This window comes from Podarcis erhardii, assembly GCF_964252035.2.
Source record: "Podarcis erhardii genome assembly, chromosome: 11".
Lineage (NCBI taxonomy): Eukaryota > Metazoa > Chordata > Lepidosauria > Squamata > Lacertidae > Podarcis > Podarcis erhardii.
In genome coordinates, this window is record NC_138501.1 from 34728069 (window position 1) to 34755081 (window position 27013).

The window sequence follows — 27013 nt, forward strand, 5'->3', positions numbered from 1 at the left end:
CACCTGAGTACTTGCTGCTACAAACAGGAGCGATAGCAGATTATTGAAATTTTTGAAAAGGCTTTCAGGAAAAGAATGATATAAGTAACTAACCGCTATAAAAAGCTGGCAAGTGACTCTACTTTGAAGTAATTAGAACAGTCAGTTTTTTGGATAAGGCTTGGCTGACTGGGATACGAACCTCAGAGAAACAGGATTAGATACAATACTGTATTCTCTGGTTCACAGACTAGATATGAAAAGGGGCAGCTTTCTCAGCTTGAAGAGCTTTCTTTTGTTGAAATGCCACTCTCCTGACTCCACACTATGGTTCTACATCAAACTCCCAGGAAGCAACGGGAGCAAAACATGTACCAGTAAACGCTCCAATGCCTTCTTGTTCCAGTTCAGAAGACTGGAGAGAAAGATTGGGCAGGAGGGCTCATTGCTAGGAAAATGGACTTTTAAAGAACAAAAAATTATCACAATGTGGCTGGCATGTTTTTTTTCTCTCCAAGAACACTTCCTCATAATACTCACCAATGAAGATTAGAAAGAATTAAGCTAAAACAGGCTTTCACTTAGAAGTCACTAAGAGCTTGATTTATATGACAAGAGCTGCCATTCTACACTAAGCAGCCCTAAATTTTAATCCTGCATTTGTGGACAGGCTACTGCTACTCAGGTAAAAGTTCTACAGACAGACTTCTCCTTATGATGCGTTACACATCCCAGGGACTCATAACCAGTGCAGAAAACAGATTCCAAGGCTAAGTCCTGAGAAATGACCCACATCAAATCCCGGTAATAACCTTAATAGTTAAAGTATATTATTGACTCTATGCAAGCTCTGTCCAAACTAAACTCCAGATACATTAACTGACAGTAAAAGGACACGACCTTGTGCAAGTGTTGCCAGCGTGTTTAAAGAATGGGTCTTTCAACTCATTCTGTGTTGATTTTGTGCTGACTGCCAATACTAACCCAAGAAAATAATTAGTACAGAGAGGAGTAGCAGCTATTCCAGAGTATTATCTTGTATAAACTTATGGATGAAGGCAGTTGAGCTGTGAAACGTTGGGCAACTGAAAGCAGGGGCAGTGGGGGAGAGACATAGAGAGAGACAAAGCCGGCCTGCTCAAGGCCCTAAAAGCTTATAATAAATATTTTGGAAGGAGGATTAGCATTGGAGGAATGCACACTTCTTAGGAGTTTAAGGTACGCTGCAACGTTTTGATGTGGGTTCCCACTTGTTCTATCTAAAGTTTTAACAAGCTACAACACAAGCTAATGATCAGAGAGGGGAAAGAAGAAAAAACATCAGATATTTTACCTGGACAAGATGTATTAGGGTAGTAAGGATAGCACACCTCAACATATTGTGTTCTTCACTTTGTTTCCAAAGGAGAGGTAAATACTGAACCAAGCATCCTACGTAAGGTCTTATCTGTGATTAAAATAAAGTGGTACAATTTTAAAAGTTAGATCTTAAGTTCTCATAGATTACAACCCTCCATGTAAGATTTTGTAGGAACAGCCTCAGGGGAAAAAAAAGGTTTCATAGTTACGAATGAATTAGAATTTTGCTTTCTTTTCCCCCAGTTACTGTTAGTTGCTTTGGGTCGTTGTCACCACCCCCACCCTCCAATAAGGAGTGCTACAACTGTATGGAAATCAACATCAATGCGTTCACAACCCATGTAAAGTAAGTGATAAATTACTAAAGATAACAACTTTGACTTGCTTGTTCAGGATCGGGACACACATAGAATGCCTGAGAAAACATTCCAATGTCTGGTGGGTTTGTTACAGAACTTTGAGTGGCTGGACACTATCAAGGTTCCCCCACAAATTCAACATGTCTAAAGGGATTTGGTTCAAACAGTTCAAATGGTTAAAGGGGGGTTGGGATAGTGTTGGAACTGCAAACACAGAAATAGTCAATATTTAATGGTTTCAAAGTCTTGTGTTCCTATGAATTTAGATGTGCAACAGTTTTTCCACACTCTGGGGTGTCAACTTACTTGCATGTTGACTCTTTCAATTACACAAGACAGAACATGAAGAACTTGCATCTTTGTGTCACATTCTCTAACTTCTTGAAGAAGCTGAAAGAGCAGGGTAAACATAGATTCCAGATACTGCAAAAGAAAGACAACATGGGTCTGAGTTAGTAAGGACACTGATACAGTTCTTAACCGTTAATTCAATTACTCTAGGGACCAGCCACAAAATATCTGGGTAGTGTCAGTTTAACATGGGAAATACCGACCTGTGCCACATTAAATCCCTCTTCTCTGTTCCCACAGACCAAACTCCCAGAACATCCAAAGCTACAAATCCTGACTTATCCACCACTACTTACACCATATTGCCCCCCAGGCTTCACTTTTCTTCTCAGTCTTTCCTTTCCTCAACATCTTACTTTCTCTCTGCCATTTCTTCCCTCACAATGTACATTCTCTGTTTATCCCATTCCATAGGCCCCTTCTTCTCAGTCTATTCAATTGCCCAATGAATTACTCTAGACTTCACTAACGGCACAACACCAGCAGCTATGCCACACTACAAAATGACTTCCTGTTGTAAAGCAGCAAAATGTAGGTCCAGCATTTCATAGAATCATAGAATCATAGAGTTGGAAGAGACCACAAGGGCCATCGAGTCCAACCCCCTGCCAAGCAGGAAACACCATCAGAGCACTCCTGACATATGGTTGTCAAGCCTCTGCTTAAAGACCTCCAAAGAAGGAGACTCCACCACACTCCTTGGCAGCAAATTCCACTGTCAAACAGCTCTTACTGTCAGGAAGTTCTTCCTAATGTTTAGGTGGAATCTTCTTTCTTGTAGTTTGGATCCATTGCTCCGTGTCCGCTTCTCTGGAGCAGCATTTCAGGAAAGGGCTTAAGAAGGTGAGGCAGAGACTCACAAACAGCCCAAATAACTACCTTGCTAAGAATACACTATAGTAATCCCACCATGCAATGTCAGTGTGGTCTGCAAGATGCTAATCATATACAGAACAGGAGTGTATTTTAGAGATTCTACAAATGATTTCTATTATCCAGGGATGTGTCCAATGGTGCCATTCTACTTGCACAAGAGACAACTTTGCTCCTCCTTTCCCCAGCACCCCTTCAAAATCTGCTCCAGAGGATTAGAAGACTCTCTTAAGCAGATTTGGGGGTGGGGTTTCAGAAAGAGATGAAGAGAAGGCTGTGCTGTGCAAGTAAAATTTTGCTCATACAACATTTGATACAACTCCCAATTTCTACCCCTACTTCTTCATGCTATGTTCTAATGGAATTTCAATTTTCACTTCTTAAGAAACACTACTGAATTCTAACCACACCAAAGTAAATGATTGCATTTCAATTAAGTGGTTTTACTTGCTTTTGAATTTAGTACATGACTGGGGCACAGGGAGGGGGTCACATGCACTTACTGGTAGAAACTGATCAGTCCTAAACTCGAAGTCATCCACAGGTAAAATGCAGTTAAGGAAAACCAAAATCTTTGTACAGTTAATATTTTGAAACGAGCAACATTAAACCAAAGCAATTTCAGTGATTCAGTTAACAATGGAATACTTTAAATAAGGAAAAGGATATTTAGTTTCAGAGTTGTAGCTGTCTCAATACGGACCTGAAAGAAAATAATTAAACAAGAACAAATCATGTTGGTCAGTTAGATTTGTGTATAAAACATTTTCACAAAATATTCACAAAGTTGATACACAGTCCAACAAACTATATGTTTCATTTTTATTGGTTGATCCCTGCCCCACGACATAGACACAGAATAACAAATTCAGAGAGTCTTATTTGAGAGACTTATATTTAAGAACTTGAGAGACCATTTCCTCCTTAAACATTTCACCAAGTGTTTTTCACCACCTTATTTTCACTCTATTCCCAAATTCCTAATTTTTAATGTATCCAAAATGAGTGTATTGATGTGATGAGCAAACAACCTTGTTTCAGATTTGACAATTCAAAATGATACTCAATTGTCAAACTTGAGGACACAGGGGGAAGTGTATTTGAAGGTTGTTGGTTATTTTGTTTGGTACTGAAGATATTCTGGTTGAGAAGAAAGAGAAAATTAATATTGTGTAACAAGTCTGGGGTGGAAATTTTTCAGTGCAATATGGCTTTGCTTCAGACTGATATGCCTTACTGTATGCCTTATCTTTCTTATTAAAATTTTATCCTTCTACAAGGCTATTCTTCCCGCTATTTGAACAAGCTGCCAGTCAGAACTACCAATTCAGCTGCTGTAAACGGCATTATAGCCAAACTTTATATCTTTAATTTCATAATGGAACACAATCTGAACTGATTTTGAGATGGATACACTTTGTTCAAGTTAAAGATATACAGAGCAAATATATATTCAATGACAGAAGGGTGAGTCAAATATTACACAATCAAAATATAAAGAAACTGAAGTTTATGATCACAGCAAAATTATGTAGATGTAGTCAACTATCAAAGGCTCATTAATCAGCTTTGCTTGCATGAAAGTGAACAGTGTGGTTATTCTTGTAAAACTTATCAGCTCAGTCCGGTAATTTGAGGGCCCAATCCATATATCAAATGTGATGTACTTGTGTTTTCAAGTACTGGAAATTTATTATATTGTCTTTTTTATTTATAGTTTGATATTTAAGTGCCTATTGTATGAGAGATGGACATTGGGTATTGGCAGGTCTATTGATGGTGCACTATTTCTCACCCTATGCAATTCAACCATGAGAAGAACAAAAATATTTTCTTTACCGAGCTGCAGAATCGGAAGGCAACTCTTTGTCCCACATTTATTTATGTTTCATATATTGATAAACCATTTAATACCAATACAATCTTTAAGCAGTTTACACATATAACATACACAATAGATATAGATAAAACAAATGACTGAACTGGAAAACTGCAGCAACAAATAAAACAATAAAAATCCGCCCAAAATGTAGCAGTACTTCTTGAAAATATCTAAAGAGTCAGGTGTCCCTTCCCACTTCAGCTGGCACATCCTGACCCACAATATGCAGCACCACTTACTAACACCCAGATCTGGTGTAGATAGACTCTGAACCAATCTGACTACTTGTTGTTTAGTCGTTTAGTCGTGTCCGACTCTTCATGACCCCATGGACCAGAGCACGTCAGGCCCTCCTGTCTTCATCTGACTATAGTGGTACCTCAGGTTACATACGCTTCAGGTTACATACGCTTCAGGTTACAGACTCCACTAACCCAGAAATAGTGCTTCAGGTTAAGAACTTTGCTTCAGGATGAGAACAGAAATCGTGCTCCGGAGGCACAGCGGCAGCAGGAGGCCCCATTAGCTAAAGTGGTGTTTCAGGTTAAGAACAGTTTCAGGTTAAGAACAGACCTCCGGAACGAATTAAGTACTTAACCGGAGGTACCACTGTACTACAGAAACACAAATCCTTCAGTACCACTACTCATCCTATTTTTCTCCCACACCTCATAGACATCCACCATTACACAATATCCCACCATCCATCCAATCACTCCAATATCTCCCTCTCAATCACCTAAAGACGATCAGCAATCACTCCATCCATTCTACTAAATGTGCACTGCAAAAACACCAGTAGACAAATGAAATCAACTGACAGAACCGTACAAGATATCAAACCCAGTGGCCACCCCTCAAACAAGCAGATATACTGCACTAGACAGCAATCAGGCTTTCATCCAGGTTGTTCTTGCCCATCCAAGACTCTCACTTGATGGGCATTGGAAATGACTGATCATTGCAACTCAAGCCCTGCCTTCTGGATCTGGTCTGGACATTTAAAGCAGCTCTACAAATGTGACTCAATGGACTGATCCCTCAGATGGTAGATATTGGCCTGCTGGCAAAATAGGAAAATTTCTCCAATATACAGCATGAGCCATGATCTAATGCATACATGTTCTGCAAATATATACAACGGCGGATCATTCTCACAAATTCAACTAGTCCTCTGTAAGGACTTCAGCAGTCTAGAAAAGTTTCCATACAAAACTATAGTTAACTTTTCCACAGCTTTCAGGGGCATAGAGATGATCAAAGATAATAAAACTTCACAAACAGCTCGGTCTATGCATGTACTCAGAAGTGAGATTAATGGGACTTACTGTCAGGTAAGCCTATACAGAACTAAAGCTTGAGAGACCTTCCTAACAAAAGAGCATGAACAAAAGCACATACTATTTGCAAGGTAGAAGTGAAAGGCCAGTTGCATGAAAAATAAATATTGTACGGAGTATTTGTCAAAGAGATTGATCTATACGTACCACTAAGTCTTGGTCTTGAAGCAAATTACAAATTGCTTCATACAGCATTGGTCTCAAGTCAGACTTGAATTTCACAGAAATCCATTGTCCAATTAGCCAGATCACTCGCCGACGGATTGGTTTATACCTTTAAACATAACAAAAATTATTATGTGAAGAAACGGCTTTTAAGATTGTATTGCATCAAATTGTTTAAGGGTCAATATCAAAAATGCTTTTCAATACTGTAATTTCTACCAACAAAGTGTGAACACATGTTTGTTTTTATAATCAACATCAGACTGCTCAGGTCTCCACCTCAGCCCCTGCAGAACACTGCAGAATAAACATTCCAAAGGTCTATTTCTATGGGAGAAAATACACAATGTCTCCACAATAATTTCAAACAGGTAAATTTGCTTTTTTAAATCATAGGATATTAATGTTGAAAACATTCCACGAGTGAAATCTGTTGGAGGAACAGATTCTGCTGTCTCTAGGAAGATATTTTGGCACTACAATCCTCACAATCCTTAATATTCATTAGTGTCAAGGATAGAACTTTTATATTTTTAAAAATAAATGCCCTTGAACTAACACCTTAGTTTCATAAAGACCAGTCATCATTTAGATTTTAATTTTATATTATGATGCACAGTTAGCTATTCAAAGAATATTCAACACTACGCCTTGACAATACGGGGATTATGATACAGTAAATCTTAAGATACTTTGCATTATTGCAACCCAAGTTGTTGCTTATAGAGTGCTGCCAAGGTCAGGGCAATTTACTTGATTTCAAGCCCCAAAAGACCTGAACGTAGCAAACCACACAACATGGACAAAGAACTGAGAGAAGTCAAAGCAGTCGAGGCAGCTGGCTGGGCCAACAGCTGTGTCAGACCCAGATCTAGAAAAAGAAGGCAAGCCATTGGAGAATTCTATGCAATTCAAAACAGGCATGCTGCCAGATCAAAAGCTGATGCATCAATAAAAGATACTGCATATTTATTGCTTTTTTGAAAGCAGAGAAATCTACTGCAAATACCAATGTGAAAGTGAAGAACTGCAAAGCGTAACGGGAGAGTTAAGACTTCATACGAAAGCTTGCTGAATTCATATTGACAGCCAACAGAAAGGGGCTTGTACCTGTTATGAGTGATTTGCAATTCCGCTAGCAGCTGGTTTCTGAACCACTGATCGAAATCCACACTGTCAAATAGCTCATATGCTGCCAGTCCAACTGCATTGTACACTGAAGGGGGGGAAATGAAACAAAATACTGTAGCCTCTTTTGCAAAACGAATCTACTTAATTGAATGATGTCTTTTAAATACAGGTGCAAGGGTGTGGAGAGATAGATAGATAGATAGATAGATGTATGCAATAATATCTGCGCGCAATCAGAACAGACTTCTGCAATGGGTCTTCACCTTTCTCTCCTTCCTGCCGTGGCCCACTTCCCATATGCAATGAGGCTTCCCCAGTTAAGATGGTGTAGGAGTGCAGCTTTATTAAAAGCAACTTAAAAGAACAGTAGTTCCACAAAAACTACACCTCAAAAGCTGTATTCCAAAGCTGTTGCAGCCCTCCCAACTTCAGTTGATTATTCCAGTACTGGCTTTCAAAATCTTGGAACATTCTAATGCTGTCAGTTATTAGAACAGATTAAAAAAAACAAGCAACTGCCAGTCTCTCCATTTAAAATGCAAAAAACAAAACAAAACAAAACAAAAAAACAGAATTTACCAGCATCTTTAATCAGCAGAGTTTGGGTATCATCCATGTTAGTAGGACCTGAAAATAAATAATTAAAAAGCAAGTAAATCCATAATGCAGCAAAATGTATTTAAATAAATAATAAGTAGTGTTCATTGCAAAAGCAGGGTTTCTGATGCATTAAGATTTTTATTCTTCCCCTTAAAGTGGGAAGAGAGAATCTATGAGGGGCAAGTATTTCGGAGATTCACCTAACAATATAATTTATTACATTGTACTGATGTTGAATACTTTAAAACACAGTGTAAAAATGTTAGAACACAAATAGGATTTGAGTAAGAACAGCATTGGGGGGTTAATTTTTTTATTTTATTGTGAGATAAGGCGAAGATATAGAGTAACTATAATATGCAGCACGCAATGAAATTAAAGCCCTGCTTCCGTGTATTGAAAGACTGCGAAGAGAAGGTCGCAGGACCACTCCCCAATGTCTGCATGCTCAAACTACATCCAACAGAGAGTTCTATTTGCACACCAGTGTACATGTGTGGTGCTCCTCCACATGAAGAAGGACGTTTGAATGTACAGGCAAGCGGGGAGCGCAGCCGGGGTAGGGCTTGCCTGGGTAGTCTCAAGAGAAACTGAGTTCACTAAGCTGATTTGGAAAGTCTTCTAGAGCAGGCATAGGCAAACTCGGCCTTCCAGATGTTTTGGGACTACAACTCCCTTCATCCCTGACCACTGGTCCTGTTAGCTAGGGATGATGGGAGTTGTAGTCCCAAAACATCTGGAGGGCTGAGTTTGCCTATGCCTGTTTTAGAGTTTCATCCTTGTGCACGCATGCTTGACTGACTACAAACGATACAAAAAGAATTAGAAGGACTACTATTTTACAATGGAAATGTTAAGTGCTGCTCAACGTTCCGCACAATATCTAATTTTAAACAAAACTCTTTTTTTTTTTAAAAAAAAGGTACCTTGTAGAGTATGAACCATTTCTAGCAGAACTGGAGTGAGAGTCTGATTGTATTCGTGAAAAATATCAATGAAGAGCACTTCTGTGCATGGCTGGGGAGGAAAAGAACTGTTTATTATTTAGGGCAAAAATACGCTAAGCAAATTCATTTTAAAAAGGCACTATTGAGGAAATAGCTAAATATGACATGACAGCAAAAGTGAAACACATCCTGTAATTATAAACATTGGGAAATTGTTCTTAAAGGTATGAACTGAGCATTTACAAAGTAAATTAATACAACTGAGCCCCAAATAGACACAACTGACCAAAAATAATGAGTACAGAATTCGCTTGAAACGAAACCATGATCATAGCTGACTAGGTGTCAGGGAACTGCCATCGGAGAGACAGGTGGTGGACAGGCTCCAGGAGAATAGGAGAGAATCTGCAGCAGAAGAGGGAACCAGCAGGGGGAGTGCAGGAGTCACAGCGGAGGGGAGGCTCTGGGATGCTTCCAGTGAGAGTAGTGGAGAGGTAACGGGACCCCCGTTGGGAACTCCCACCCTTCGCCGGAAACTGTCACGCAGAGAGTCACGAAGGCGCATGTCCGTCAAACAGCTTTTATGTTGGCGTAAATTCCGTAGACGCCCACTGTCAGATTCTACCAGCGACTGACGGAGTCATGCTTTGGGGGCTCCGTTAGTGCATCGGTTTGGATGACCAGCCAAACCCCAGAGGGACCAAGCTTTTACGCACAAGCAGCTCATTATCCCATCACAGCCCCACAGCGGGACATTTTGGACAGCACAAAACCATGTGGTTGGTTACCAGGGAGTTTTGGTGGCCCAAGGTGAGGGAGGACGTACGGGAATATGTCAGGGGTTGCGACAGGTGCCAGCGAGCGAAAGGAGAGAGGGTGGCGCCAGCGGGGCTATTACAACCCTTACCCACGCCCGAAAGGCCATGGGAGGCAGTATCCATAGATTTTATGACGGACCTGCCAAAATCCAAAGGCAAAACAGCTGTCATGGTGGTGGTAGATCAATTAACCAAGATGTGTCATTTTATAGCTTGTTCACATGCAGTCACAGCGGAGGAAACCGCCAAGTTGTTTGTAGAACATATTTTTAAGTTGCCTGGCGCCCCCTTGAGGGTTTTGAGCGACAGAGGGAAACAATTTACTTCCAGGTTCTGGAGGAAACTTATGAGCTTACTGCACGTAGAACTCAATTTCTCAACTGCCCGGCACCCAGAAACCAATGGGCAAGCGGAAAGGGCAAATGGGGTTTTACAACAATACCTGAGGTGTTATGTAAAAGACAGAGAAAATGATTGGGTGGATAAGTTACCTCTAGCAGAATTTGCCTACAACAACGCGGAGAACGTGTCCACAGGGATGAGTCCCTTCCTGGCAAATTATGGGTGTCACCCCCGGGCATTCCCAGGAGAGGGAGGGGAGAGGTGGAGCGTGCCGGCGGCGGAATATTTTTTTGAAGAGATGGAGGCGATCCACCGTCAGCTTCAACTTAACTTAGAGAAAGCCAAGGAAGAATATAAGAAGCAAGCAGACAGAAATAGGAGGGAAGGTGAAACTATAAGGGTGGGGGACCGGGTGTGGTTGTCCACCCAAGGGCTACCGTTCAAGGGCGGGAGTAAGAAATTGAGGCCCAAAAGATTGGGTCCCTTTGAGGTCATACAGCAGGTCAACCCAGTGGCATTCAAACTCAGGCTGCCCAGTCACATAAAATTACACCCAGTATTTCACAGGTCATTACTGTCGCCGTACCGAGAGGGACGTGAGTGGGGGGAGCGTGAGAGAGAGGCCACCCAAACGCCCGTGATAGAAGAGAGAGAGCGCGACATGAACGTGGCAGGAATCATTGATTCCAGGTGGAAGGGGAATCAGGTGGAATATCTGGTAGAATGGGAGGGGGAAGCAGAGTCGGAAAACACTTGGGTACCAGCAGAGGTAGTCAATGACGAGGTTTTAATAGAAACATTTCATCAGCGTTTCCCAAGAAAACCGCAACCCGTGGCTCGATTTAGAAGGGAACACTTTGGGACCACCGATGAGGAAGGAGAGTTTGAAGGGTTCCCAGAGTCAGGGGTGGGTGAAGAAGCCGACTCCGACGAAGAAGAGGAAGACGGGGAGAGAGACAGTACGCCGTGGCTAGAAGTGTTAGAATCCTCGGACGACGAGGAGAGTTCCTTCAGGGGCTTTCCGCCCTCACCGCCAGTGGGAGAGGAGGCGGGAGGGGGTGAAGGGGGCCCTGGGGGGGAGGTGGATGTCAGGGAACTGCCATCGGAGAGACAGGTGGTGGACAGGCTCCAGGAGAATAGGAGAGAATCTGCAGCAGAAGAGGGAACCAGCAGGGGGAGTGCAGGAGTCACAGCGGAGGGGAGGCTCTGGGATGCTTCCAGTGAGAGTAGTGGAGAGGTAACGGGACCCCCGTTGGGAACTCCCACCCTTCGCCGGAAACTGTCACGCAGAGAGTCACGAAGGCGCATGTCCGTCAAACAGCTTTTATGTTGGCGTAAATTCCGTAGACGCCCACTGTCAGATTCTACCAGCGACTGACGGAGTCATGCTTTGGGGGCTCCGTTAGTGCATCGGTTTGGATGACCAGCCAAACCCCAGAGGGATCAAGCTTTTACGCACAAGCAGCTCATTATCCCATCACACTAGGGCTTAAGCTTTCAATCATTATGTGGCAATATTTCACCCATCAATAGCACTAGGTGCAGCAGTTACTTAAGAGGTATAGATTATTTCAGGGGTACCCAAACTTTTTTCAAAGTGGGCCAGATTTGATGAAGTGAACTTGCATGAGGGCTGACCAAAGTTTTTGAGCTTTTTTAAGGATTTTACCCCAGGACATATACTGCCAAGGGGCCAGATTAAATCGACTGGCTGGCCGGATTAGGCCACCGCAACAGACTTTGGACATGCCTGGACTATTCGCTAAGCACAAGCTAAGACGTTGATCCAACAAGCAACACGCTCCCTGCACCTTCTTTTTTGACGAGCAGGGCAGGCACAGCTCTTAAAATAGCAAGCAGCCACTATCCTAGGACTTGAAAAAATGAACTTATGCTGCCAATTCTCGTAGTAGACCAGTATGAAGTAAGCAGCACATAAGCGGCACACAAAACACTACCAAACCATTCTATGTTCTAAATCTTTTATCAATAATCCAAAAATTGAGAGAACACAGTTTTAGCCACAAACAGAAAACTCATTCAAATTGTGTCCAAAAGGAAGATTCAGTCTTTAAAGTTCCTTTAGCCAGGCTCCTGTAGATATCAACAAAGGTAAGTTTGATCAAACGAAGTGTCGGTGATGTTACGCACAAGATTTAGACAGGGTGCTTAGAACATAAAATGGTTTGGTAGTGTTTTGTGTGCCGCTTATGTGCTGCTTACTTCATACTGGTCTACTATCCTAGGACTTGGCAAGCAAGTGGACAGTCCCTTTAAGGATTTGGGTCTGTGAGGTTTGTTTGCACCGGCGCTGGCATCTTCATGCCCTTGCAAATAGAGGCAATACTGGCGCCAGCTCAGCATCCAATTTACTCAGTGGCCTCCCCCAGAAGAAGACTCCTCTCTGACAGGAGGCAGCTCTACAGCAGGAGGTATTAAACTGGGGCGTCGAATGTCACACTCTTCTGCCAACCTGCCTGGTCCCTCCCCTAGATCCAAATCTCCACTCCCTAGACTACTGGTCTCCTCCCTGGGCTTTGATACTTCTTGGGATCCTGATTTCACTTCCCACATCCTGCTAGGACCCTTCCAGCTCCAACTCCAAGAGCTCCTCCCATTTCTCCTCTGGATCTAACCATCCCCTCCATGACGTATCCACAGGACTCATAACAAGTGTGAAAATAAATGCTTGAAAACATGGAGAATCTCTGCTATTAGGAGAGGAACTTGGGGAAGCCTGTGTGTGTGTGTGTGTGTGTGTGTGTGTACGCACGCACGCACACACATGCCAAAGCCCCTGACCAAGGCCACCATGTAGATCTGCACCTAGCCACAAAATATCTGCTTTGCTTTATGCCACGGGCGAGTCTGATGAAAGATTTCAGCAAGGGTTTCTATCCGGTAATAAACAAGGGTATTATTACTTGCATCTATATCAGCATGACATACCAATTTCACAGAGAGCATGAACCCACAGAAGAGCTCCGCTGTGCTGATCACAACGCTTTCTATCCTTTCCTCCAGGAATACTTGAGACTTGAAAACTGCAGAGTTCAAAGACTGCACAATTATCGCCACTCTGCTCTCTTCCTGGGTGGGAGGTTTAGCACCGGAGCAAATGGTCAGAGCAAGTGTGAAACCTTCCAGCCAGGAAGAAAATAACGCAGGAAACAGTAGCATAGCCTGAAGTCTGCCTGGATTTAGAGCTCTTTGGTAGCGTGCCAGAGGGTCCTGTCAGGACGATGTACATACAGTAACGTCTAAAATATGGATTGCATCCCAAAATGTCAAGTTTAATGTCCATATTCAAAGTAATAAGATCTCTGCGTGAATTTTAAGCAGTATGCTTACCCTGATACTATATTTCCAAGAATCTCCACCTGTCTCTTCCACAGCTGCAACATAAAAGTAAATAAATTTTACACAATCAAGTACATATTGTTTTTAAATTACATATGTTGGTTAAATAAAAACGTGCAACTTTGTACATAAAAGGGCTTCTGGAATTAGTTAACAATCATACATTACACGTGCTAACATCAACATTATTCATAGATAATAATGGAAAGTACGCATTGTACCTTAAACTAAAATTAGGCTGAAATAAATAACAGCTTCTTACTAAAGCCTTCTGGGTCCTCTTCCCACATTGTTAGCTCTTCCTCAGTTAGCAGGAAATACTGAGTGACCAACCGCCTGCATATCTCTGTTAATGTTGGGTATGTGAAGAACGACACCTTTATCTTATGAGCTTCAAGAGTCTCAGGGCTGCTATCTGCAGTAAAACAGTTCACATGAAATAAATCCATAATTCATTAATCTATGTCCAAAAAGGAATAAATCACTATCAAGACTTATATAACATTTCAAAAATGAAAAGAGCCAAATTACCTTCCACATTTTTGGATGGCTTGTAAGCATAATTTTTGACTATCATCTTAATCAGATTCATGCATTGGACAATAAATCGCTCAAACACAACTCCTTTGCCAGCCTCTGTGAAAACATAGCTGACAGCAAATTCCAATGATCTCTGAATTAGAGGGGTGAATGAAAAAGGATGCTGGTCCAAGAAGTCTAAAAGCTAAAAAGCAAGGGGGACAGTAACAGGATTATCATAAGAGAAATACAGACCAAAAACACAATTGGTTAATAATAAGAGATAAGTGAATAAAAAGTGTATTACAAAAACCAAATAAAAAGAAAAGCAATTGAAAACAGCTTGTTGATATAGTCAGTTTTTTAGAATGATGAGTTGGATGTTCTGTGTCTGCCTCCGTCCCAGGCCCTTCCCCTTCATTGTGACTAATTTATTCTGCTGAACTGATCCATTTTTTAAAAAAAGACAGTATTAAAACTGACTAGTCCATGACGCTAATTTGCTAAGATTATTTGGCTGAAAATAATCTAATGAAATTTACCACTTTAGTGAAACTTACCACTTTAGTAAAAAGAATTATAGTCTTTTCTAGGCGATCTCTGCAGGCGTGATCTGCTTCTATACTTTTACCTGGTAAACAACAGTAAAAAAACTCAATTATTATTGACAGCCAAAGGAGAAGACATGCTTGTCTGTTGTAGTAAACACACACAAAAGAAAAAAAGAAGAAAAACCTTGTGATACCTTAAAGACTAACAGATTTATTGCAGCATACGCTTCCTTTTAACTGTAACTGAAAACTGCCATATTTTGTAAAGTTGGTGCCTCAGAATTAACAATATTCCAATTGGGCAAAATGCACATTTTAGGTACATAGAAGCTGTGATGTGATGAACAAAACACACTCAAGAGAAGCATAATGTAAATAATGGATAGGAATTCAGATATTCCACATAGTTGCTGTAGTTGTGGCGAAGAGACTGAGCCAGGAAGTTTCCAGTTTGAATTTCAAAACCCATACATGCATTCTTGTGAACATCTTGGTTAAATAGCTTCTTTTTTTGCTGTTAACTGTTGCTAATATCGTTTGGTTAAGAAGCATTTGTCATTTGGCAACAGAAACTAAACAGATATTCTCAGAAGCAAGATCCTCTGAGTTCAATGGGATTTACTCCCAAGTATGGATCTGCAGCCTAAAACTGCAACCTTAAACTGACAAGGGAGCAAGTCTCTTTGGATATAGCAGAACACACTTCCAGCAAGCAGAGTATTGCACTGCATGACACATTTTTTTCCTGCTACCTCAGATGGCACTATTTATCTTGAGGTGTAAAATATAATCCATAAGGCAGGACAATACTTCAAATACTTACTACACTCCAAAAATTGTTTCAACCGCTCAAATACTGCATGGAGAAATCCCTAGAAGATGTAAAAGCAACATTTTAAAGTACAAAAGGGTACAGAATTCCACATGTCAACCTATAAGCAATCATGCTTCTTTGTACAACATTATTATTTGCACTAAAAAGTATTTAATCAACATAATAGGTACTGGGGGACCTCTCCCCAACATATGTACATTTTTAACAAGCCTACTATATGGCAGCATACTTCACATTCCTTTTGTACCTGTTGTCACTACCTTAAAAGTTTTCAGGAAAATCAAATCAAGTCAAATTCAATAAATAAATAAATAAATAAATAAATAAATAATACCCCACCCATCTGGCTGGGTTTCCCCGGTCACTTTATCAAAAACACAACAAAACATCAAACATTAAAAGCTTCCCTAAACAGGGCTGCCTTCAGATGTCTTCTAAAAGTCAGATAGTTGTTTATTTCCTTGACATCTGGCATTCCACAGGGTGGGTACCACTACCGAAAAGGCCCTCTGCCTGGTTCCCTGAAGCCTCACTTCTTGCAGGGAGGGAACAGCCAGAAGGCCCTCGGAGCTCAGTGTCCAGGCTGAATGATTGGGGGGGGGTGATGCCACAATATGCTAGGTAAAGGTAAAAGTAAAAGACCCCTGACCATTAGGTCCAGTAGTGACCAACTCTGGGGTTGTGGCGTTCATCTCATTTTCTTGGCCGAGGGAGCCGGCGTACAGCTTCCGGGTCATGTGGCCAGCATGACTAAGCCGCTTCTGGCGAACCAGAGCACCACACGGAAACACCGTTTACCTTCCCGCCAGAGCGGTACCTGTTTATCTACTTGCACTTTGACGTGCTAGGTTGGCAAGAGCAGGGACCGAGCAATGGGAGCTCACCCTGTCGGGGGGATTTGAACCGCCAATCTTCTGATCGGCAAGCCCAAGAGGCTCAGTGGTTTATTTTTTTAAAAAATATATATTTATTAAGGTTTTACAGAACAAAAAAGGTTACATAATATATGACACTCAAAATAAGAATAAAGAAAAAAAATGAGGAAAACGAGATAAGAAAAATACAAAAATACACGGAAAAAAAATCAAAATACAAAATACAGAAGAAGAAAGAAAAAACACTTAAAAATAAATCCATCTTTTCATTACCTTATACTTCCTTTACTTATTTCCCTGACTCCCTCACACCTCCCTTTTCTGTATTCCAATTCACATTATTTAGTTCAGCAAATCCTTTCCCTCTTTGTTTTGATCTTAATCCAATATCTTAACAGATTTATAACTTTATATTTTCATCTGTTATCAATCTATTTTTACAAATTCATTTTAACCTTGTTGCTAAAACCGCTTCGTTTCAATCCAACATCATTTTAACTTTCATTAATTTTAGACCACAGCGCCACCCGCGTCCCTTTCACAATATGCTACACTGATTCTAAACCTGCATGGCCAGGCGTCCAAGGGGCACCCGTACAAGTATCAATTCCTAACTTCTGGCCAGACAAATCTTTTCTAGACATCCATTGTAATATTAACGCTGTCGCAGTTTGAAGATGAAATTTTAATCATAATGGGGAAAAAAGGGGCGAGGCCCAATATACTTATAAAAATAAAGGATCCGCCTTGCTTACCATCACCTCTACGTTCCGATGAGGTTCCACAAACCCATGAACAGTCAATTTGCGAAGCACTGAAAAATGAAGTAATGTTACTGCCCCATAAAATATTACTACTCCCATGAAAACCATTCATGGTCTAATAGCCAACACAGTGAACAACCACTGCAGCAAAATGTTTCCATTTCTTTAAATATCAAACAAATCTTTAAAAAATAATAATCAAATAAACTGGAAGTTTTAAACATTTGGCTTCTCACTCTATCATGACATTGTTAATATTCCACTAATGAGTAAAACCAGCAGCAGATAAAAGAAAGAAAATCTAACAAAACCAGTTCCAAAGGGTCACAGAATATTTTGGTTGCTGTTTCAAGAAGAAGAAGAAGAAGAAGAAGAAGAAGAAGAGGAGGAGGAGGAGGAGCTTGGATTTGATATCCCGCTTTATCACTACCCGAAGGAGTCTCAAAGCGGTTAACATTCTCCTTTCCCTTCCTCCCCCACAACAAACACTCTGTGAGGTAAGCGGGGCTGAGAGACTTCAGAGAAGTGTGACTAGCCCAAGGTCACCCAGCAGCTGCATGTGGAGGAGCGGAGACGCGAACCCGGTTCCCCAGATTACGAATCTACTGCTCTTATCCACTACACCACACTGGCACACCACACTGGCACACCACAAGAGCGAATACGATCTTTTCACCCACACTTCCATGTCTTAAAGCAGGAATCCAATATGCTCTTTCAATATTTTTATTATAAGCTGCGGCTCAAGACAAAACATGTATGCAAGTTGAAGCAAAGAGTGCCAAGAATATAATGAATGTGCAGTTTGGAACAAAGAGTGTTTGGATGGAACATCCTACCAGTATAAAATATGAATGGCTCAATTTTACCCGGCACTGTAGGAGAGACATACAAAATGCTCTTAGGAATCATGGGCTTTCAAAATTAACATAAATCTGTATTCCGAGACCAGTCTAGAAAAGCACCAAGTGCTGGAAAGAATTTTGCATACCCCTCAGCAACCAGTGAATGACACCAATAAAATAAAATCTCTTATGATCCCTATGCAAATGCAACTCTCTGAAGACACAGAATGTCTTACTCCATTAGTAGAAAATTTGAAAGCCCACCTTACTGTGCACATTCATACTGATCTGACACATTTTGTTAATTACCTTTCAGTGATAAAAGAGTTCTTTCTAGCGAGTTGCTCATAGCAGTTTCATCTTTAGTACAAATCTGCTGAAGGAATGTATCTGTATGGTGATTCCACAGGGAACAGGTAAAGCTGTAAATTCCAGAAGCTAACTGCAATGTAATAAATAAATAAATTACTAGTCAAAATAGTTCTTGTTAATGGAACACAGTGAACCAATCCAACTATATTAATCACGCCTAAATCCCATGGAAAGTAATGGCGTTTAAGGTAGTCAAGACTAACTTGTTCCAATGGATTTATTAGGACACAGCAGCACAATGCAAAGTACAATAAGTCTCAGTGAGCTCAAAGGCGTTTACTTTTTAATAAGTGTATTTTGGAATACAGCTTCACTCATGACTGTTTTAACTGAAACTGTTCTTAATAGTGTATTTTTTACGGTGATGGAAAATCATCTATGGTGAAAAGCAGTTTATAAATATCAGAAATAAATATTTTTAAAAATAAAACAGTTCTGGTCTCAAAATATAATTAAGGATCCATAGATCATGTGCTCCTTTCTTCTCACTAAAGTCTCCTCTATGCCTTTAAGGAACTACCTATCTTAACCACTGTTGAAACTAACAAGATCCCAAAAGTGGAATGCGAAACATGGTTGTGACGAGAATCAATTCCAGTCACTTAACAATGGTTGAACACTTGGAGCTTTTACATAAATATGGAACACTCAGTTTGTTCTTAATCTGAAACAAGCCGAAGAAAATTATGCATATTCCTATGCACAAAGCAAATAAAATCTAGCCACATCCAGTCTCACACTGAGAGAGAAAATGTTTCCTTTTCAACAGAATTGAGACAAACATCAGTGTATGTGAATACTTCTACTGAGTTTGGCATTTTACTAAACTCACTGGCAGACAGATCATCATAAACCATGTGGTTTTGATGATCAGCAATGAACCATGGTGAGCCTTGGCCTTTAACACTCCCCCTTCCCCACTCCTCTGCAGGTAAGAGGAGAGTGAAAGGTTCCAATTGCAGTTTTAAAGCAAACCACAATTTTGACTCACATATGAACTCTTGAGAGTCCCATGGACTGCAAGAAGATCAAACCTCTCCATTCTGAAGGAAATCAGCCCTGAGTGCTCACTGGAAGGACAGATCCTGAAGCTGAGGCTCCAATATTTTGGCCACCTCATGAGAAGAGAAGACTCCCTGGAAAAGACCCTGATGTTGGGGAAAATGGAGGGCACAAGGAGAAGGGGACGACAGAGGACGAGATGGTTGGATAGTGTTCTCGAAGCTACCAGCATGAGTTTGACCAAACTGTGGGAGGCAGTGGAAGACAGGAGTGCCTGGCATGCTCTGGTCCATGGGGTCACGAAGAGTCGGACACGACTAAACGACTAAACAACAACATGAATTCAGGGAGTTGAGGTTTGTTCTAAACATCATCAGTTAAAACAGTATCAGGATCAAACTTGATATTCTGTTTTGTTTTAACTGTACTTGATCAGAACAATCCACAGTTCCTTGAGTTTTGTGCCACCGTGGCTTGTTCTAAAAGTGAAAGCTCAACTGTCTAACCTGCAAAGGGGTGGCGATGAGGAGTATGGAAGTGCAAGGCTAACCATGGTTTGTGACACGAAGTTGTGGCTTGCTCTGTCCTGTCACATATGAAGGAGGAAAGGTGAACACATGGTTCTCAATCATCTAAGCTATGATTATCTGAACTGGGCCTTTGCCGTTAAGATTTCAGTAATGTACACAATGACACACACAGAACTCAGACGTTAACATATACATTTCTGAAGATGAGCCTATATGCTGTACTATGAAAACAGCTGTAGTGATTAGCAAAATGTACATGACAAAGTACAAGCTTGTCCTTAAACAAGCTGAAAAAATATTCCGGGTATAAGTATTGTGTTAAAACTATGATAATGACAGAAACACAGCTAAGCAAAATTCAAATTAATTAAACTTCCCTCAGAACACTGCAAGATGGAGACAGATGGCTGTAAATTAAAAAAATGTTGTGAAAGTACTTTTGTTTCAGACATAACCCAATTTGTCTTAAAATGCAATTGCTTTTCCAGAAAATAGATTGGTTTTCTTTTTATTCTGCAGGAATATCAGCATGCTTTCTACATATCAAAGATTCTACACACACCCTCTCCTGGGAGGAAGCTCCATCTGCTGTCCTGTACATTGTGCTCCAGACTGTTCAATATCACTGCCCTTAAAAAATGTTTATGTATTCCCACTGTAAACCTTTGTGTTGGGCTCATCAAAATTAAGCTTCTTGCATGGGGTTTATCATTTCAAAAAAGTACAGTTAAAGAAATATAAAGCCAGAGAAAAGGCTTGTTTTAGTCCCCAAATAACAGAACAGGATCATAAGCTCTCATACAATATCATAACTATTAATGCTTAATTCAGATCCACGTCCCAGTTTCTATTAAATAGAAAAAGATCACCTTTACTAGTATGATGTGTGTAAGAATATTTAAACCTGGCTTTTTTTCCTTAGTTATGCTGCATCTGAATCTAAACCATGACTGAGGACTGCCTGCAAAGTAAGATGTGTACTTTGGTTGAATACACACCACACATTTAAAACACACACACCCTGTTAGAAATCCTGTAAACTGTAGTTTACCCCTTACAGAGCCACAAATTTCCAACACCCTTAACAAGCTGGTTCCCAGGATTCTTGAGGCGAGAGAATGTTCTTTAAATGTATGGTGTGTATGAAGTTCAAGATCTGAAGACGATTTATTTAGCTATTCATTTAAAATGTTTTAGGCTGCTTTTCTAGTTACGAAACACCAGGTGTATTAGAAAGAAAAGGGTGCATCCTTACATACATAACAAATAAAATCCAAAATACATTCACCCCTACCCTGAAATAATGCATGCCTTCCCATTTCTCTTAGCAGCAATTGTAAAGCGCACTGAGGGTTTTGTGCGCCGTCTCCTCCCAATTCCATTTCAACAGCCTTTTCCTTTTAAAGCCCTAAACGGCCTTGGTCCAGTATATCTGAAGGAGCGTCTCCACCTCCATCATTCTGCCCGGACACTGAAGTCCAGTGCCGAGGGCCTTCTGACGGTTCCCTCACTGCGAGAAGCCAAGTTACAGGGAACCAGGCAGAGGGCCTTCTTGGTAGTGGTGCCTGCCCTGTGGAACGCCCTCCCACCAGATGTCAAAGAGAAAAATAGCTACCAAACTTTTAGAAGACATCTAAAGGCAGCCCTGTTTAGGGAGGCTTTTAATGTTTAATGCGTTACTGTGTTTTAGTGTTTGCTGGAAGCCGCCCAGAGTGGCTGGGGAAACCCAGCCAGATAGGCAGGGTATAAATAATATATTATTATTATTATTATTATTATTATTATTATTATTATTATTATTATTATTATTATTACAGCAACCGTGGCATTATGTCTGCAGTAAGGGGGAAAACTTAACAGTGGAACAGAAAATGATAGTTTGAAGCTGGTTTCAAATGATGGTTTATAGCTAGCTGCTGGTTTACGTTAACCAAGGTGCAGAAACAATTTTATTTATTTGTTACATTTATATCTCCTTCAACCCATTTTATCCTCACAATCCTGTGTGGTAGGTAAAGTTGAGAGACAATGACTGGCCCAAGATCACCCACAGAGCTTCATGGCTGAGTGGAGATTTGAACCCTGGTCTACGAGGGTCTAGGCCGGTGCTTTAACCACTAGATCATGACAGTGGAAGTAGGGGGATTCCACAGTAAAGGAGGAGGTTGGATCTTTTCATCGTGGTCAGGAGACTGGGAAACATTACATTAAATTGACTGAGTTGTCTGATATTGTGCTGTAAAGAAGCGCTTGATCAAAATGACACACATTTTGCCAGCAGGCTGTCATCAACTACAACAAAGGTTAAAAAGAAATACTTTCAAACTGGAGTTCCCTTGGGCAGCAGCTTCCTGTGTTCCCAGTTGCATGCGGCTGTCATATTACTCTCTTCTAAAATGCGGGGATCAGAAGAAATGAAATAGCATGCCTGATAGGAGAACCTGATCTGACTCAAAGACTGCATTATTGGAAGGGATACTTACATCATAGAAAAGTTTTCTATCTGCAGCAAGCCGTTTAGATGCCAAAGTCTTTGTGACGTGGTAGAAGGTAAGTAGAGCTCTGTGCTGTCGAAGATCATCTTGAATTTTAACAGATTCGACAAGAGTGGGAATAAGTTCCGGCCACTGCCTAGGGCAATCCAGCCTCGCAACTTTGGCAATCAACACAGAAATCTGAGTGGCAATCTGCAAAGGCAACCAAAGGAAACACAGTTAAGACAACAGGCGCATATGGCCACAATTCAAAAGGGAGTCAGTGCTGGTTAAAGTGACTGGTTTCCATTTTAAATAGCCTCACACATCTGATGAAATTTCAGCCAACATTTTGCAAAGTTGATAAATTAACTCAATTCAAAATTTAAGATTTAAGAACAAGGAATGTTCCCGTTCACTTTTCTAATCAGTCATTCCTTTCCCGCTCTGATCCAGTTTCCTATTTCCACTGTGCCAGAAGTCAGTCAGTATTCTATGGCCACTGAGCATGCTCAGTCCTCATGGGGTCTTTTGGGTCTCCCCAGCTCATAGGATTTTTTCCTTCCTCATCTGTAAAGTCTATTGAGTCCAGCATCCTGCTTTCACAGTCAGTGGTCAACCAAGTGCCTATGGGAAGCCTGAGCACAACAGCACTCTCCAGACCTGTGATTCCCCCCAAAAATGATATTCAGAGGCATATTGCCTCTGACTGTGGAGGTAGAACATAGCCTTCAGGGCTAGTAGCCACCAGTAATCTTATCCTCCATGAATTTGAAAGCCATCTAAGCTGCTGGCAATCACTACTCTTGTGAGAGCAAATTCCACAGTTTATCTACATAGACAAACCTCAAACACTCAGCTTCAGGGGATGTCCATGAGTTGTAGCATTATAAGAACCTATCTCTACCGACTTTCTGTACACCATGAATAATTGTATACACATTTGTTATGTTGCCTCTTACATGACTTTTCTCTAAACTGAATAGCTCCAAATTTTGTAACCTTTCCTCATGAGGGAACTGTCCCACCCCCTTAATAATTTTGGTTGCCTTTTCTGTAAGAGTCTTTAAAGGTCCACAAGACTCTTGCCTATCTTTGCTCCAACAAACTTCACCCTCAACTATCTCCAGCTTGAACACTTTATCATCCTGCCCATCTCACCGCACAGATAAGGTTGCGCTGTCCCACATTCAATTGTATAGAAATGCACCTAACACCTGACAGCTGCTGCTTTCTCAGACCAGGTGATAAATCTGATAAAAGTAGGCTGCCATCCTGCAAATAAGCCACTTAGATGCTAAGGTTTTGTTCTGCCGACAATTCTACTGAAAATTAGGAACAGAAAACGAAGAGTAAAAATGATTAACCTTACAAATCTCTGACTTGTCTTCTCATGCACAATGGATACACTTGCCGACTATGCTAATCTACCACCATTAATAATATCATCTCTCTGAGACTTAGCAGGAATTATTTCTTCATTTAATAGGCCTCTTTCATAAAATAATAATAATCCCAAAACCACTTAATTCTAATGTTAAACTTTAAAATTACAAAATACAGCCTTACAAGCGTTAATATGTTTTTTTTTTTTAATAATAATCACTAACCTGATTTATTGGCTCATTGAAATTGGCAATAAGCCCTGCACGTAATGTAGATTTCTCCTCTTCTGAAAGAGCACTGTTTTTAAAGAAATAAATACACATAATAGATGCAACTTCTCATTTCTTACTATCTAAACGTTTTGAGAGTTTCTTCTACTTAGCAAGAATACTGGAAGAATGACACATGTTTTCTAGCAATGGTTGAGACAAGCCTAAAGTCTACAGATTGGATCCAAAGAACCATGTGCTGAAAGAAAATAGCTATTAGCACTATTCTGCAGACTTGTACAAGAGCTTGCATAAGTGTTGACGCAAGAGGTTCCACTGCAGTTCTTACATGTTTCCTGCTCAAGCTGAAGAATAGAAGTTGGGTGTAGTTCCACTTTTCTCCTGGAATTGCAGCAAGAGTAAAACAGTCCTTCCGGAAGTGGAAGATACCTTCGGATCCAACTGTATGATACCCAAAGAGGAATGCACAGGTTCCGCTCGCTTTGCTCATATAGGTCAGCAAGTGAGAATAAAAGCTGAATCTTTATTTTGGAACTTGTTATTGATGTAGAAATTGTTCACTTTGGTTGTGTATTTTTGAAGTCTTGGTTATGACTATGTTATGTTTGTAGTTATGTACAGTGGTACCTCAGTTTTTGAATGTCTCCGTTGACAAACGTTTTGGAACTCTCAATGCTGTAAACCCGGAAGTAAATGCTTCGGTTTTTGAACACGTCCCAGAAGTCACAGGAAACGTGGCTTCTGCTGTGTGCGAGATCCTGAACCTAGCTGTCGGGCTATTGAGTTTCGGTTTTTGAATGTTTCAGAACTCGAACAGTCTTCCGGAACGGATTACATTCGAAAACTGAGGTACCACTGTTATTGTTTATATGTTGTAAGCCACCTTGAGCCTGCTTTTAATTTTGGAAAGGCCACATACAAATAATATGATTGTTTGATTAACTGAAGAGACAGTTGAAAAGTTTTACATTTTATCAGTAATCTGTAACATAATGAAGTTGATAAAAAGCTTAATTATTCAAGAGGCCAGTCTCTCTTTCTTTCCTGAGCTATGTCCACAAACTTTCAAACAAAAGACTCAGATGAATTTTAAAATCAGATGGCAACGTGGAATAAGGTGTAGCTGCTATTGAGAAAGAAACTTCCACTCTATGTGGCTCTCCCCTTATTTTTCTCAGGATCGTAGCCAAGAAACCAAGCTTTCAAAAACCATCAAAGTATTTTAGGAATTTAACTAGCATTAGGGGTCATATTTAAATGTTAGCATTAAGAAATGTTTCTGTGCCATGTATAAATACATTTGTGGAAGACCATGGGGAATTAAGAGATTTGTCACTTTTTAGGCAAGTGGAACATTTTTCCAACTGTGAAAATGCATAACACAACAGAAAATGGAAAAGGATACATTCACCTTACAGGTATAACCTGGTGCAATATTTGCTAAAGTACTTATAAGGGTTTATGTGGATATTGAAAATGGAAAAACAAAAACAAAGAAGCCTTTTGGAAGCTGCTCATGTGATGAAATACTGACATCTGCAGGAATGTAGAAGTGATCTTTATTCCCCACACAGGAGTGTCACACAATCAGGTTTATAATTTAGCCATTTTCCTCCACCACTAAAAAAATCTGATTACTTAGATAACATTTGTGAAGCTATCTAAACCCATGAAATAAGATAAATAAATTCTATGTAGTAATAAAATATATTTGCACCAAGTTCTAGAACTACCTTCAGAAAATCTCAGAATTCTTCTACCAACATATTTCCCCCATATACATGTCACAAATTAAGTTAAAAGTGCATGAAGTTGCATTAAATATTTAGTCCTATGAAAGATACCAACCTAAAGTTATAGGAACTGATGAAAACAAGGATGTAAAAAACAAACAGGAGAAGCTAATTTTCATTTATTAATAAAATGTAAAAACAACTTCATCAAAGAATTCTCCAAACAGCGTACAAATACAATTGCAGGGAAAAAATGGTTAAAATCCACAAAGCAATTTAAAGCAAAGATACATAATCATTAAAAACACAGGTAAAAATCAATGAAACTTTAAGAAAAATATGTAAGCAATAAAATCATAGGATTGCCAAAACAGAAAAGTTTTCAACGAATGTCTAAAAGAATATAATTATGGCATTTGCCTAATGTCTCTGCAGCAATTTCCCCCTGCCCCTACCCCTGTATTAAACATGGCACAGGCTTGCATCAGTGCAGTCGTAATCAGAGCTTATTGTTAACTTGGGTTTGAAGTTGGTGTCCAAACCCTTTGTAAAAGCAAGCCCTAATTATTGTCAGCCATTGATCTCCACACAAGTCTTAACACCGGTTCAGAACAGAAAGAGCTAGAGAATTCTGAAGTGAATAGAGGAATCTCTCCCTTGGTAAACTGCATAAAGGGATATACAGGATAGGATATAAAGCAGGGGTTGGCAAGCTTACCAAATGATGGGCCGGCTCACGTTCCATCCATCGGAGGATGGGCTGGAGCGTGTGCGCACGCGCACTCTTCTGGGTCGGAGGAGCGCCCGTGCGCACACACTATTTCTGGTGCTCCTCTGACCCAGATGTGCACCAGAAATAGCATGCGCACATGCGCACGGGCGCTTCTCCGTCCTGCATGTGTGCACACATGCTATTTCTAGCTCACATCCAGGTCAGAGGAGCGCCCATGCACACGTGTACAGGCGCCAACAACCCGCAAGTCGGTCCCTGCACCACACCGCGGTAGTAAGAGCTGGCGGCGGGGGGCTGCAGGGGTCACCATGGGCTGGATAGACAAGCCCCATGGGTCGCTACCAGCCTATGGGCGTTAGGTTGCCGACCCCTGATATAAAGTCTTCAATCTGGTCTGAACCACAAACGTTTCTCATAACTGCAACTTTTAAAAGAATATATATAGCAAAATAAGAGCAAAGTGAATGTGTTCCTTACTGTGGTGCCACACGTCTCCAATAGCGGTCAATTCCATTTTTGAAGTAAAGCACAGCTAACCACCTCACATTTACATCCAAGGTGTGATTTGTGAAGATATTCTGGAAGAGAAGTAGAGAGTTAAACATAGCACTCTCTCTCTATAGAACACATCATTTTAGCACTGGAGAATGGCATAATG

The 27013-nt window shown here is 40.6% G+C and overlaps 1 protein-coding gene across 1 annotated transcript in view; it reads right to left on the reverse strand.

Moving 5' to 3' along the window:
- Positions 1–27013, reverse strand: part of IPO11 (importin 11) — a 71103-nt gene that overhangs the window by 37604 nt on the left and 6486 nt on the right. The window contains exons 3-19 of the mRNA XM_081880819.1: positions 26833–26933; positions 23884–23956; positions 22283–22486; positions 18205–18337; positions 17042–17100; positions 15400–15448; positions 14586–14656; positions 14038–14230; positions 13769–13921; positions 13498–13541; positions 8966–9056; positions 8019–8066; positions 7419–7524; positions 6291–6417; positions 3425–3493; positions 2004–2120; positions 1313–1426 (exon numbers count right to left, since the gene is read on the reverse strand). Coding sequence (XP_081736945.1) covers positions 1313–1426; positions 2004–2120; positions 3425–3493; positions 6291–6417; positions 7419–7524; positions 8019–8066; positions 8966–9056; positions 13498–13541; positions 13769–13921; positions 14038–14230; positions 14586–14656; positions 15400–15448; positions 17042–17100; positions 18205–18337; positions 22283–22486; positions 23884–23956; positions 26833–26933 — 1752 coding nt within the window. The remainder of the gene's footprint in view (positions 1–1312; positions 1427–2003; positions 2121–3424; positions 3494–6290; positions 6418–7418; positions 7525–8018; positions 8067–8965; positions 9057–13497; positions 13542–13768; positions 13922–14037; positions 14231–14585; positions 14657–15399; positions 15449–17041; positions 17101–18204; positions 18338–22282; positions 22487–23883; positions 23957–26832; positions 26934–27013) is intronic.